Raw genomic sequence first — 15,378 nt, forward strand, 5'->3', positions numbered from 1 at the left:
ATTTTCATTATCTTATATACAGTGCATCCGGAAAGTATTCACAGCGCATCACTTTTTCCACATTTTGTTATGTTACAGCCTTATTCCAAAATGGATTAAATTCATTTTTTTCCTCAGAATTCTACACACAACACCCCATAATGACAACATGAAAAAAGTTTACTTGAGGTTTTTGCAAATTTATTAAAAATAAAAAAACTGAGAAATCACATGTACATAAGTATTCACAGCCTTTGCTCAATACTTTGTCGATGCACCTTTGGCAGCAATTACAGCCTCAAGTCTGTAATTGGCCAGTTTCGCTCATTCCTCTTTGCAGCACCTCTCAAGCTCCATCAGGTTGGATGTGAAGCATCTGTGCACAGCCATTTTGAGATCTCTCCAGAGATGTTCAATCGGATTCAAGTCTGGGCTCTGGCTGGGCCACTCAAGGACATTCACAGAGATGTCCTGAAGCCACTCCTTTGATATCTTGGCTGTGTGCTTAGGGTCGTTGTCCTGCTGAAAGATGAACCGTCGCCCCAGTCTGAGGTCAAGAGCGCTCTGGAGCAGGTTTTCATCCAGGATGTTTCTGTACATTGCTGCAGTCATCTTTCCCTTTATCCTGACTAGTCTCCCAGTTCCTAGCGCTGAAAAACATTACCACACCATGATGCTGCCACCACCATGCTTCACTGTAGGGATGGTGCCAGGTTTTCCCCAAATGTGATGCCTGGCATTCACACCAAAGAGTTCAATCTTTGTCTCATCAGACCAGAGAATTTTCTTTCTCATGGTCTGAGAGTCCTTCAGGTGCCTTTTGGCAAACTCCAGGCGGGCTGCCGTGTGCCTTTTACTAAGGAGTGGTTTCTGTCTGGCCACTCTACCATACAGGCCCGATTGGTGGATTGCTGCAGAGATGGTGGTCCTTCTGGAAGGTTCTCCTCTCTCCACAGATGACCTCTGGAGCTCTAACAGAGTGACCATCGGGTTCTTGGTCACCTCCCTGACTAAGGCCCTTCTCCCCCGATCACTCAGTTTAGATGGCCGGCCAGCTCTAGGAAGAGTCCTGGTGGTTTCGAACTTCTTCCACTTACGGATGATGGAGGCCACTGTGCTCATTGGGACCTTCAAAGCAGCAGAAATTTTTCTGTAACCTTCCCCAGATATGTGCCTCGAGACAATCCTGTCTCGGAGGTCTACAGACAATTCCTTTGACTTCATGCTTGGTTTGTACTCTGACATGAACTGTCAACTGTGAGACCATTTAGACAGGTGTGTGCCTTTCCAAATCATGTCCAATCAACTGAATGTACCACAGGTGGACTCCAATTAAGCTGCAGAAACATTTCAAGGATGATCAGGGGAAACAGGATGCACCTGAGCTCAATTTTGAGCTTCATGGCAAAGGCTGTGAATACTTATGTACATGTGCTTTCTCAATTTTTTTATTTTTAATAAATCTGCAAAAACCTCAACTAAACTTTTTTCATGTTATCATTATGGGGTGTTGTGTGTAGAATTCTGAGGAAAAAAAATGAATTTAATCCATTTTGGAATAAGGCTGTAACATAACAAAATGTGGAAGAAGTGATGCGCTGTGAATACTTTCCAGATGCACTGTATAAGCGTCTACGCGTGGAAGTGTGTGTGCCTGTCTGTCCGGCAAGGAAGTGCAAGGCTACAGCATGAAGCTCTAAGAACCGGCAAGTGAGCCCCAAGTTAACGCATGAAGCACAAAGAAAGCAACTCTGTCGCCAAAGTGAAAGCGCAGAGAAAAGAAACTTGTTTAGCCGCTAATACACAAACAAGGTGAGCATATCAGTAAAATGAGACCTCCAAGGAGAGAGAAACTGGTTTCACTGCTGATAGACAATGGAGGCGAGCACATCGACAAAACGAAACCACGGAGAAAAAGTGCCTCACTTAGCCACTAATGCACAACTGATGTGATTGATTGATTGAAATGCCAGAATCCATGGTTTCTAGAAGCCCAGGCTTTTTACAGCACGGGCTTACACAGCTAGTGTTTTATAAATACTTGATCACTTGTCCTCATTGAATACCCTTTGTTGACCTTTTGAGATAATTTTCAAAATTACTTTAATTGTTTTGCATAAACAGATAAGGGTACTATTTCAAACAAAATTTCTTTAGATTGGCCATGGCTTATTTGATAAAAAATTAACAAAGGTTTGACTAAGAAAAATATGGTCAAATTTGATAAAAGATTTCTGTAAATGTGTAAACAAAAAATAACAAAGCTGATCATTACACTTAGAAATTACTACTCCAAAGATGCTAAAATACTGAAATTGATACAAACAGATCTATCATGCAAGTTATAATGAAAAATAATCAGTTGAAATATTCCAAAAGGTACTATGTGAATTATGTTACACATTTTCTGCATAATAATAAATAATAATAATAAATTAGGCAGAATTAAAAAAAATTCATGGGTATCCACATTTCTGAAAATATGTAATTAAAAAAATCATGCACAATTCTGAGTTCACTGTAAGTTAACATTAAACATTAAGTTAACTGTTTACATTAAGTTTAATGTAAGTTAACATTAAACACTGTAAGTTAACATTAAAGTACATTTCAATATTATACTATACGTGCAATTTTCCCCAAAAGATAAAACAGAAATAACATTGCATAATAAAACATATTAAGAAACAAAATCAGAAAAAATCTACTAGATGGCAAACTATATCTCAGGAAACAGAATATAACTCCTTCATACAGGTGACTGAAAAATTTTAAGAAGTAACACAGATGTACTGCAGTATTTTGCACAAGTATGTACATTTAAGTATGCAATTAATTTTGAAGGTAGGAACAATAACAAACTAAATTACTATTTTTTCGTCCTTATCTCAGTTTTCTCAATTCTTGGCAATGATATCACATAAATCTCAAAGTAGAAATATCCATACTTTTATCCATAATAAGTCTTTGAGATGTTACCATTTATTAACAAATTTAGCAGCAGAATATTCAGTTTTCACATTTAAACAAAAACAGTACATTTTTTAATTTGGTGCAAAAACAAGGAAAGTTTGGCATTACAGTATTCCCTCGCTACTTCGCGGTTCACTTTTCGCGGATTCACGACTTCGCGGGTTTTTAAATACAAGTGATTGCCCGCCTATCGCGGAAGTTATGTTCCAGACCCATCAGCAACAGGAGAAAATCTGCGATATAGAAAGACCATATAAATAAACATTTTTATAGTTTAAGCCTTAAAATACCCATCCCACATGCTTTAAACACATGTAAACTTATAAAACACACTTTGTTAACACATATGATATGTGGATGTCAGGCTAAGGATATGAGTAACATCTCACTATTATAAAACATTTTAACTTCACGCAAGACAAGACAGTGAGACAGGAAAATAGGTGATGTACACCTAAAAGCCTGATTGTACAGGCTTTTAAATTATTGACACGCAGAGCGACAAGCAGCACAAAGCCAGCACAAAGTCCGCTTCTCCTTAGCGTTCATTCAGCTCCCCACCCCCTTGACAATGCGAAGTGGCAGGAGCTACTGCGCCTCCGGGGAGGGGGGTTTGAGCGAACGTGCGTTCAGCCCTGACACACACCCTCCTCCTCCTTCCAAACCTGCAGAGCGACAAGCAGGCATTTTGGCAGAAGCAGCACAAAGTCCATTTCTGCTCTGCTGAGAGATCAGCTGCCCCCCTTCACAAAGCAAGTGCTGACACATTGACGTCTGATCGCTGCGTGCAGTGTTGGTCTGAGGTGTTTAAGAATGCAGAAAGTGTTTAAGAGCATAGGAAGTGTTTATATGAGTGTGGGAAAGGTTAACAAGAGAGTGAGAAAGGTTTATAAGAGTGTGGGAAGGGTTTATAAAGCCTTAAAATATGTATAAATAATAAAATAAATATAGGTCGCTACTTCGCGGATTTTCACCTATTGCGGGGGGCTCTGGAACGTAACCCCCGCGATAGGTGAGGGATTACTGTACTTTAAATTGATAATGCATAGCAAAAAAATTTTTTTTACCATCATATGATGACAACTTAAAACTATACTTCCTTCCTCCCGTCCCAACTTACCAAAAAGCTAGATCTTGTTTGAGATAATATTGTATTTAATTTTGTTATGTATATTTTTGCTTTGCGCCCTCCCCCACCATAACTTATCATGTATGGGGGGTGGAGAGAAAGCTTTAGACTCGTCCAAATTTTTGATCTCTGGTTTTTCGATGGATATTGACGTTTTCGGGTCCCCTGACACTGAAAACATCAATATCATGATTATGGATGTGTGTCTGTCTGTGTGTCACAGTTTGTTGAGGACTGTCTAGAGCTAAAAGGGCTGGACGTAAAAATGCCAAACTCAAAACTTAAGCCTGTTATGAGATGACGTTGTGCTTAGTAGTTTTTGAGCCAAATCATGCAAGAGAAAGAGGCACTCTAGAGCCACCCTCCAATACCATAATTCTACAATTAATTATGAATTCTTCTCGTCAATATCGTAAGGACCTATTTTATGATCAGAAAGATCAGCATCAGAACAGTAAATAATTACGGAAATGTTATAGAACAGTTCGGGTAACTTTGTTCCTAGGATGCAAAACCTACTGACACTCATGTCTAAATTTTTTAAACGAATGAAGGAAAAAAATATTTTTAAACAATGGAAGGCCAGCCTTACTCCTAGGCTTACTAGCTATGCAGCCAAATACAAATGGTCAATTTAACAAATCTTGCTTCAGCAGACTACAGGTACAAAGAAAAAAAAATCTGTTCATGATATACCTGACTAACAAAATAAGGTTGTAGTTCCATAAATAAGCTGGAAACTTTTCATAACTTTCAAAATTTCAGTACTCTGCTGACATCTCTTAAACAGTAACTTTGGGAACTGCTAAGAATTCTTGAGGCTAAAGAAGTGAGTCTGCTTGATTGTTTTTCCTGCTTCAAGCATGTGAAAAGAAGCGGAAATAAAGTACTTAATAATCCTGACATGACTTAAACTGCAATAGTCCTATTTACATATAACCTTGGAAATGGTCAAGTTACCCATTCCAATAGTTTATTGGGGTTTGCTAATTCACACATACCACAGTGACTCCAAAATTCTCTATGTCAACAGCAATCAAAACTGCAAGTCTAGTCTCAGATAAGTGGATGCTACATTTGGATTTGTTTTTCCTAAAAGAAACTTGACAGCGGCAATAGCCAAGTTCTCAGATGGTTCTATTTACAGTATTTCATTTTACTTTTTTTGCAAAATACTCAACTCATAACGATAAATTTGATACATAAATAATATTACTAGATACAACAGTAAAGTCAATGCCCCCTGGCAATAATCAGAAGTAGTAAGCTATTGCACTTGTATTGTTCCCAAAACGTCAACAATGGTGTTTCCACTATACAAGCACTATGTACCCCACTCATTGTCGGAATGGAAAGTAGCAGTAACCAGGCTTAGTTGTTCTCTTTAATTTGGATAGTAGAGTAGCTCTGTTATTTCTGAATCTATCAAATTTCCAGACAATTTCCTTCAAACAGGCAACTTTAGAAAATATATAAGCTTTTCCAAAACAATCATGATTGGTTGACTTACAACGAGCATCTAAACATTCCAGAAAAAGAAACTAATTAATTTGCCAGAATGTAAAATTTTTCCTTTATCAATCCATGATTTTCAAAGATGTCTTCCACATAAATGCTACTATAGCAATCAAGTAAAATACAATATTGATTGTCATTCATACAGTTACCCCTCCTTTAACCACCACCTTATCGTGGTGGAGGGGTTTGCGTGTCCCAATGATCCTAGGAGCTCTGTTGTATGGGGCTTTATGCCCTTGGTAGGGCCACCCAAGGCAAACTGGTCCTAGGTGAGGGATGAGACAAACAGTGGTTAAACAAACCTCCTATGATGAATGAAAACTTTTGGACGGCGTTTTCCCTTGCCTGGACGCGGGTCACCGGAGCCCCCCTCTGAAGCCAGGCCTGGAGGTGGGGCTCGATGGCGAGCGCCTGGTGGCCGGGCCTGCACCCATGGGGCTCGGCCGGGCACAGCCCGAAGAGGCAACGTGGGTCCCCCTTCCCATGGGCTCACCACCTATGGGAGGGGCCAAGGAGGTCGGGTGCAGTGTGAGTTGGGTGGTGGCCGAAGGCGGGGACCTTGGCGGTCCGATCCTCGGCTACAGAAGCTGGCTCTTGGGACGTGGAATGTCACCTCTCTGAAGGGGAAGGAGCCTGAGCTAGAGTGCGAGGTCGAGAGGTTCCAGCTAGAGATAGTCGGACTCACCTCGACGCACAGCTTGGACTATGGAACCAATCTCCTTGAGAGGGGCTGGACTCTCTACCACCACTCTGGAGTTGCCCACGGTGAGAGGCGCCGAGCGGGTGTGGGTATACTTATTGCCCCCCGACTTGGAGCCTGTTCATTGGGGTTTACCCCAGTGGACGAGAGGGCAGCCTCCCTCCACCTTCGGGTGGAGGGATGGGTCCTAACTGTTGTTTGCGCGTAAGCGCCGAACAGCAGTTTGGAATACCCACCCTTTTTGGAGTACCTGGAGGGGGTGCTAGAGGGCATACCTTCTGGGGACTCCCTCGTTCTGCTGGGAGACTTCAATGCTCACGTGGGCAATGACAATGAGACCTGGAAGGGCGTGATTGGGAGGAATGCCCCCCCCCCCCCCCCCGATCTGAATCCGAGCAGTGTTTTATTATTGGACTTCTGTGCTCGTCATGGATTGTCCATATCGAACACCATGTTCAAGCATAGGGGTGTTCATATGTGCACTTGGCACCAGGACACCCTAGACCTCAGTTCGATGATTGACTTTGTGGTCGTGTCATCGGACTTGCGGCCACATGTCTTGGACACTCGGGTGAAGAGAGGGGCAGAGCTGTCAACTGATCACCACCTGGTGGTGAGTTGGCTTCGATGGTGGGGGAGGATGCCGGTCCGGCCTGGTAGGCCCAAACGTGTTGTGAGGGTCTGCTGGGAACGTCTGGCACAGCCCCCTGTCAGAAGTAGCTTCAACTTCCACCTCCAGCAGAATTTCCACCATGTCCCGAGGGAGATGGGGGACATTGAGTCCAAATGGGCCATGTTCTGTGCCTCTATTGTTGAGGCAGCTGACCAGAGCTGTGGCCGTAAGGTGGTCGGTGCCTGTCATTGCGGCAATCCCCGAACCCGTTGGTGGACACCGGCGGTGAGGGATGCCGTCAAGCTGAAGAAGGCAGCTGATAGGTACCGGCAGGCCAAGCGGAATGCGGCTTTGGTGGTTGCTGAGGCAAAAACTCGGGCTTGGGAGGAGTTTGAGGAGGCCATGGAGAACGACTTTCAGATGGCTTCGAGGAGATTCTGGTCCACCATCCGGCGTCTCAGGAAGGGGAAGCAGTGCAGTGTCAACACTGTACAGGGGTGCAGAAATCCAATGCCCGACTCGTCTGACACGGGTAAATTGACCGTCGGACAAGCGTGTTTTTCTGTTTCAGTTGTCAATGGACAAGTGCAATTTTCTGGAGAAAAAAATATTATATGTGCTGTGCAGGGCACATTTTACCACTACTTTCACATTTTAAACATTTGGGCACGCACTTTGTGCGGAAACAGTCTACTTAGGCATGTTCTTCATGTCTCAAATTGATCTTCACTATTGTTTACAAAATGACGGCTGATTTTTCAAAGGGGAAGCACTCTTACAGTCTTACATAAGTATTTTACCCTAATACTTACACGCTTGGAGATGCGGTCATTTATTTCATGCCGACATTACGATGTAATCTGATGATTTTTCATTATAATCAATAACTTTTATATATTACCAGTAATGGCGTACTGCACGATAACATGCAGTGAATAAATACACTTGACTTGAGCATTCATAGTTTTCATCCTCTTTCTCTGTACGTTTAGCATACATTTGCTCAGAGGTTGATGTACTTGTTGCTTCCTGAGCAGCCCTTCTTTTCTCCACCCTAGCGGCCCGCTGCTTCTCTTCTTTCATCGGCATCTTTTCGTGTTAAAACTGATTAAGTTAGTTTTTGTGTTGCAATTACTTAGTACGTTTTCTTTAATTTTTCACTTAAACTGGCACTTAAGTCTTCAATTTGCCTCAAGAATGATTAGCGAAGGTGGTGGGGAATGAGAATGGCTCCCATACGCATGCGCTGCCCTGCTGCGCACTGCCGAGAGTTGATTCAACAATAAAATAAAATAAGAAAAAAGAGTAACACAAATCATCACCCCGAAAGCGGATAGTAGACGCCACGTAGTATACTGTATGTGTACCAAATTTGAAGTCAAAAGGTGAAATGGTTTGCGAGCTACAGGTGATTTAAAATCCTGGACAGACAAACAAACAGCCACGGCAGCATATTATAGAAGATTGATAAAATTCATTGTTTCTACATAAAAATGCAGTCATTTTACTTACAATACAATTGTTTTCACCACATAACAAAGCTTGTTAGGCAGTTAATCTTTCCTGATTTTGGTGACCTGTCAATAGATCGTTTTTGATTAGCGAATATTTCATATAAAACAAGTTGGTTTCGCGCTGTCAGTTTATTAAAAATAAAGAAGAAAACATTCTAACGGTTTCCAAAGGTTATGAAATATCTATAAAAATCTTCACTGTAACTGTAGTATGTGAAACAGAACTAGTGTAGCTATAATGAAGGCACTGTTCATTAGTGAGTTAAAATGATAAGGGAATCTTTTATAAAATGTTCTAGAGCAAGGATTATTTCACTTTGTTATTTGTTTATGGACAAGTGAATTTAACTGGCGGACAAGAGGATTTTCTAAGTTTACTTGTCCGTGGACAAGTAGAAAAAAAATTGATTTCCACACCCCTGCTGTATATGGTGGGGATGGTGCGCTGCTGACCTCGACTCGGGACGTTGTGGGTCGGTGGGGGGAGTACTTCGAGGACCTCCTCAATCCCACTAACATGCCTTCCAATGAGGAAGCAGAGCCTGGGGACTCAGAGGTGGGCTCCCCCATCCCTGGGAATGAGGTCACCGAGGTGGTCAAAAAACTCCTTGGTGGCAGGGCCCCGGGGGTGGATGAGATACTCCCGGAGTTCCTCAAGGCTCTGGATGTTGTAGGACTGTCTTGGTTGACACGCCTCTGCAACATTGCATGGACATCAGGGACAGTGCCTCTGGATTGGTTTAGGTTTAGGTTTATTTGTCATATATAAGTTAACACAGGGTCAACATACAATGAAATGTGTATGACGAGAAAAAGAAGTCACTCAGCCTAGATCCAATACAGCTAAAAAAAAAAAAAAAAAAAAAAAAAAAAATTACGTTAAAAAACACAAAGAGAGTGAGTAGTAACAAAATAGATAATAACTTTTTGCTGAGATGACTCGGAGCTCTCGTCGGTGCAGCCATCTTATGGCACAGACTGGCAGACCAGGGTGGTGGTCCCCCTCTTTAAGAAAGGGGACCGGAAGGGTGTGTTCCAACTACAGAGGGATCACACTCCTCAGCCTCCCTGGAAAAGTCTATTCGGGGGTTCTGGAGAGGAGGGTCCGTCAGATAGTCAAGCCTCGGATTCCGGAGGAACAGTGTGGTTTTCGTCCTGGTTCAGAACAGTGGACCAGCTCTACACCCTTAGCAGGGTCCTGGAGGGTGCATGGGAGTTTGCCCAACCAGTCTACATGTGTTTTGTGGACTTGGAAAAGGCATTCGACCGTGTCCCTCGGGGAATCCTGTGGGGGGTGCTCCGGGACTATGGGGTACCAGACCCCTGATAAGGGCTGTTCGGTCCCTGTATGATCGGTGCCAGAGCTTGGTCCGCATTGCCGGCAGTAAGTCAAACCCATTTCCAGTGACAGTTGGACTCTGCCAGGGCTGCCCTTTGTCAACGATCCTGTTCATAACTTTTACGGACAGAATTTCTAGGCGCAGCCAGGGCGTTGAGGGGGTCCGGTTTGGTGGACTCAGGATTGGGTCACTGCTTTTTGCAGATGATGTTGTCCTGTTTGCTTCATCAGGCCGTGATCTTCAGCTCTCTCTGGATCGGTTCGCAGCCGAGTGTGAAGCGGCTGGGATGGGAATCAGCACCTCAAAATCTGAGACTATGGTCCTGAGCCGTAAAAGGGTGGAGTGCCCTCTCAGGGTTGGTAGCGAGATCCTGCCCCAAGTGGAGGAGTTCAAGTATCTCGGGAACTTGTTCACGAGTGAGGGAAGAATGGAGCGTGAGATCGACAGGCGGATCGGTGCGGCATCCGCAGTAATGCGGGCTCTGCATCGGTCTGTCGTGGTGAAAAAGGAGCTGAGCTGCAAGGCGAAGCTCTCAATTTACCAGTCGATCTATGTTCCTACCCTCACCTATGGTCATAAGCTATGGGCAGTGACCGATAGAATGAGATCGCGAATACAAATGGCTGAAATGAGTTTCCTCCACAGGGTGTCTGGGCTTTCCCTTAAAGATAGGGTGAGAAGCTCAGTCATCCGGGAGGGGCTCAGAGTAGAGCCACTGCTCCTCCGCATCGAGAGGAGTCAGATGAGGTGGCTCGGGCATCTATTCAGGATGTCTCCAGGACGCCTCCCTGGTGAGGTGTTCCGGGCACTTCTAACCGGGAGGAGGCCCCGGAGAAGACGCAGGACACGCTGGAGGGACTATGTCTCTCGGCTGGCCTGGGAATGCCTTGGGATTCCCCCGGAAGAGCTAGAAGAAGTGGCCGGGGAGAGGGAAGTCTGGGCATCTCTGCTCAAGCTGCTGCCCCCGCAACCCGACCTTGGATAAGCGGAAGAGAATGGATGGATGGATTCATACAGTTAGGTCCATAAATATTTGGACAGAGACAACTTTTTTCTAATTTTGGTTCTGTACATTACCACAATAAATTTTAAATGAAATAACTCAGATGCAGTTGAAGTGCAGACTTTCAGCTTTAATTCAGTGGGGTGAACAAAACGATTGCATAAAAATGTGAGGCAACTAAAGCATTTTTTTAACATAATCCCTTCATTTCAGGGGCTCAAAAGTAATTGGACAAATTAAATAACTGGAAATAAAATGTTCATTTCTAATACTTGGTTGAAAACCCTTTGCTGGCAATGACAGCCGGAAGTCTTGAACTCATGGACATCACCAGATGCTGGGTTTCCTCCTCTTTTTAATGCTCTGCCAGGCCTTTACTACAGCGGCTTTCAGTTGCTGTTTGTTTGTGGTGCTTTCTGTCTGAAGTTTAGTCTTCAACAAGTGAAATGCATGCTCAATTGGGTTAAGATCAGGTGACTGACTTGGCCATTCAAGAATTTTCCACTTCTTTGCTTTAATAAACTCCTGGGTTGCTTTGGCTGTATGTTTGGGGACATTGTCCATCTGTATCATGAAACACTGCCCAATCAGTTTGACTGCATTTAGCTGGATTTGAGCAGACAGTATGTCTCTGAACACCTCAGAATTCATTCAGCTGCTTCTGTCCTGTGTCACATCATCAATAAACACTAGTGTCCCAGTGCCACTGGCAGCCATGCACGCCCAAGCAATCACACTGCCTCCACCGTATTTTACAGATGATGTAGTATGCTTTGGATAATGAGCTGTTCCACGCCTTCTCCATACTTTTTTCTTGCCATCATTCTGGTAGAGGTTGATCTTGGTTTCATCTGTCCAAAGAATGTTTTTCCAGAACTGTGCTGGCTTTTTTAGATGTTCTTTAGCAAAGTCCAATCTAGCCTTTCTATTCTTGAGGCTTACATATGAGTGGCTTGCACCTTGCAGTGTACCCTCTGTATTTACTTTCATGCAGTCTTCTCTTTATGGTAGACTTGGATATCGATACGCCTACCCCCTGGAGAGTGTTGTTCACTTGGCTGGCTGTTGTGAAGGGGTTTCTCTTCACCATGGAAATGATTCTGCGATCATCCACCACTGTTGTCTTCCGTGGACGTCCAGGTCTTTTTGCATTGCTGAGTTCACCAGTGCTTGCTTTCTTTCTCAGGATGTACCAATCTGTAGATTTTGCCACTCGTAATATTGTAGCAATTTCTCGGATGGGTTTTTTCTGTTTTCGCAGCTTAAGGATGGCTTCTTTCACCTGCATGGAGAGCTCCTTTGACCGCATGTTGTTTGTTCACAGCAAAATCTTCCACATGCAAACACCACACTTCAAGTCAACTCCAGGCCTTTTATCTGCTTAACTGATAATGACATAACGACGGACTTGCCCACACCTGCCCATGAAATAGCCTTTCAGTCATTTGTCCAATTACTTTTGAGCCCCTGAAATGAAGAGACTGTGTTAAAAAAATGCTTTAGTTGCCTCACATTTTTATGCAATCGTTTTGTTCACCCCACTGAATTAAAGCTGAAAGTCTGCACTTCAACTGCATCTGAGTTGTTTCATTTAAAATTCATTCTGGTAATGTACAGAACCAAAATTAGAAAAAATTTGTCTCTGTCCAAATATTTATGGACCTAACTGTATATAACTCTGTTTATAGTAATTTCAAAATATACCTTTAAATGGTGAATAATATCAATCCTTTTGTTTCTTGGGTCCTTAAAATGAATCTGAACTCTGACCGGAAATTCTCCCCAACCTCTTCTCGTCAGATGAAATGGGGGCTCACTGAAAGACATCAAGAAAAGATGTAGCTAATAAAGGATGACTCTTACTTGTAACAAATCAGCATTTTCTTTAGATTTTTATCGATTTTAATTAGAAACAGATAACATTCCATACAGCCAAGTCAATCTTAATAAATTAAAGCAAAACATAAGCCCTACCCAAGAGAAAGAGAGAAAAAACAGAAACCGAAGCTACTCTATAAAAGGAACAAGAAAGGAAGGGTATCTTTTTTCCCAAAATGGAAGTTTATTCTAAAATGTTATTAGATCCTGCCACATTTTTAAAAAGTTTTAAACAGATCCTCTAAGTGTGAATTAGATTTTTTCCAATTTCAAATAGTATAAAATATCAGTTACCCACTGACTTAAGAGTGGTGGGGTGGGATTCTACCAGTTAAGCAAGATAAATCTACATGCTAGTAGTGTAGTAAAGGCAATTACAGTTTTGCTTGTCCTTCTCCACTTTAAGTCCATCTAGGAGTACACCAAACACAGCTGTTAACGGATTAGGAGTGATTGTTACACCAAGGCTATCTGATAGCCATGCAAAGATTTTTGTCCAAAACAATGTTAATTTGATGCACACCCAGAAAATAAGGCTCAGTGAGACTGGAGCTAGACTGCAACATTCACATGTTGAATCTTGTCCTTGAAACATTTTGGACAATTTTAAACAAGATAAATGCACTCGATAAAAGATTTTAAGTTGAATGACTGAATGCTTTGCACATACATATGAAGCGTGAGTGCATTCTGTACATGGCTGCTTTCCACTATTTTTCTGAAATATTAAGTGACAGACCCTTTCCCCAATGTCCTCTGGGGTCTTTGAAAGGAAGGGACTTACATTATTGTAATGACATTACAGGGGCCCAGAGCAGGGAATATGAAGAAGTACTGCAAGATTTTACTTCTATTGCAGACCAGACTTGTGGATATTCATCGATTTGTGCTGATGTCCAGGTCTTTATAGCTTGTATACTTGCCACCCAGTAATAAAACTGAAAGTTAGGTAGTGCCATGCCCCCTTCTGCTTTAGGTCATTGTAGAGTCACCCTTTGGATGTGTGGATGTTTCGAATTCCAAATAAATGAAGTTATGATTCAATTTAATTTCTTAAAAAAATATTTGTTAATGGGCGGCACGGTGGCGCAGTGGGTAGCACTGCTGCCTCGCAGTTGGGAGACCTGGGGACCTGGGTTCGCTTCCCGGGCCCTCCCTGCGTGGAGTTTGCATGTTCTCCCCGTGTCTGCATGGGTTTCCTCCGGGCACTCCGGTTTCCTCCCACAGTCCAAAGACATGCTGGTTAGGTGGACTGGCGATTCTAAATTGGCCCTAGTGTGTGCTTGGTGTGTGGGTGTGTTTGTGTATGTCCTGTGGTGAGTTGGCACCCTGCCCGGGATTGATTCCTGCCTTGTGCCCTGTGTTGGCTGGGATTGGCTCCAGCAGACCCCCATGACCCTGTGTTCGGATTCAGCGGGTTGGACAATGGATGGATGGATGGATGGATATTTGTTAATGTATATGGGGATGTTTTAAAATAGGAATAGCAGCTTGGGAAGGATGGTTATCTTAACAATATTGATTCTCCCTGCTAAAGTAAGGTGGAGGGTTGACCATCTATTCATGTCTTGTTTAATTTTTTCCAGGCAGACAGCAAAATTTTGTTGAAAAAGAGCTTTATATCTACTTGTAACATTTACCCCTAGATATTTAAACTGATCCGCTATGATAAATGAGAGGGTGTCCAGTCTGATATTATGTGCTAGAGCAGGGGTCCCCAACCACCGGTCCGCGACCCACTACCGGGCCACAGCCGTCTGACAGCCGGGCCGCGAGAGAACTGCCGGCAACGGAGACTCACTCAGACTTTTCAGAACGCTTGGCGGGCGGGGCTTTGCAGCGGTGCAGAGAGAGGAGAGAGACCGAGGTGAGAGAGTATTACAACAAAGTATTTTTATGGTCCCGACAGTTTCCCCATATGACACGAGTCTATAGAAATCGCGTTACTACGAAGTACATTCAGCAGATGCTTTCATTACAACGAAGTGACCTTGAAATGCCTGAATGAATCATCCACAGAGCAGTTAGATCTGTGGTCGCAGCTCAGATGTGCACGTTTGCACAACGATCCCCAAACAGAAACACTGTAAAAAAAATTCTTTCTTCGAACTTTCCTCGTACTGTTTTTTTTTTTTGCTGTTTTTGTTTTCTGTGGTTTTCAGTGATACCTTTTGCTTATTGCTTGTCAACATTTGAAAAACATCCAATGGAATTTAACTCATTGTCACCCTCCTATAGAAATGGCAGACACGAAAAAAACAATAACAGTGTTAATGTTTGTGATGTGCAATCTGTTGGAATGGCAAATGCAAACCATATGTCTTTGTTATATGCAAAAAAAGAAGAAAAATCTCAGGTTGCAAACGTATGCGAACTGCTTAATAACTTATTAATAATAGAAATGTTTTGTAAATTGTGTATAAAACTGCCCCCTGCCCCCCCCCCCCCCCCCCCCCCCCCCCCCCCCCCCCGACCGTTCCGTGGAAAAATTTGCATCTAATAAAGTGGTCCTTGCTGTCAAAAAGGTTGGGGACCACTGTGCTAGAGAATTCAATGGAAAAAGCACACTTTTATTTACATTGATTTTAAGTCCAGATATCTTTTGAAAATCTGCTGATGCTCTTAGGACTGCTGGCACAGAATTTTGTGGGTCAGATATATACCATACCATATCATCTGCATACAGTGATATTTTCTGTTGAAGTCCTTCTCTGAGAATCTCCTTTGCCTC

General features: G+C 43.0%; 1 protein-coding gene across 4 annotated transcripts in view; it reads right to left on the reverse strand.

Moving 5' to 3' along the window:
• The window catches only part of yeats2 (YEATS domain containing 2), a 162,800-nt gene that overhangs the window by 111,677 nt on the left and 35,745 nt on the right, over nt 1-15,378 (reverse strand). For all 4 annotated transcript variants that reach the window (XM_028825680.2, XM_051922874.1, XM_051922873.1 and 1 more), the window contains exon 8: nt 12,474-12,585. In XM_028825680.2, the coding sequence (XP_028681513.1) occupies nt 12,474-12,585 (112 nt within the window). The remainder of the gene's footprint in view (nt 1-12,473; nt 12,586-15,378) is intronic.

Source organism: Erpetoichthys calabaricus, chromosome 2, assembly GCF_900747795.2.
Source record: "Erpetoichthys calabaricus chromosome 2, fErpCal1.3, whole genome shotgun sequence".
NCBI lineage: Eukaryota > Metazoa > Chordata > Cladistia > Polypteriformes > Polypteridae > Erpetoichthys > Erpetoichthys calabaricus.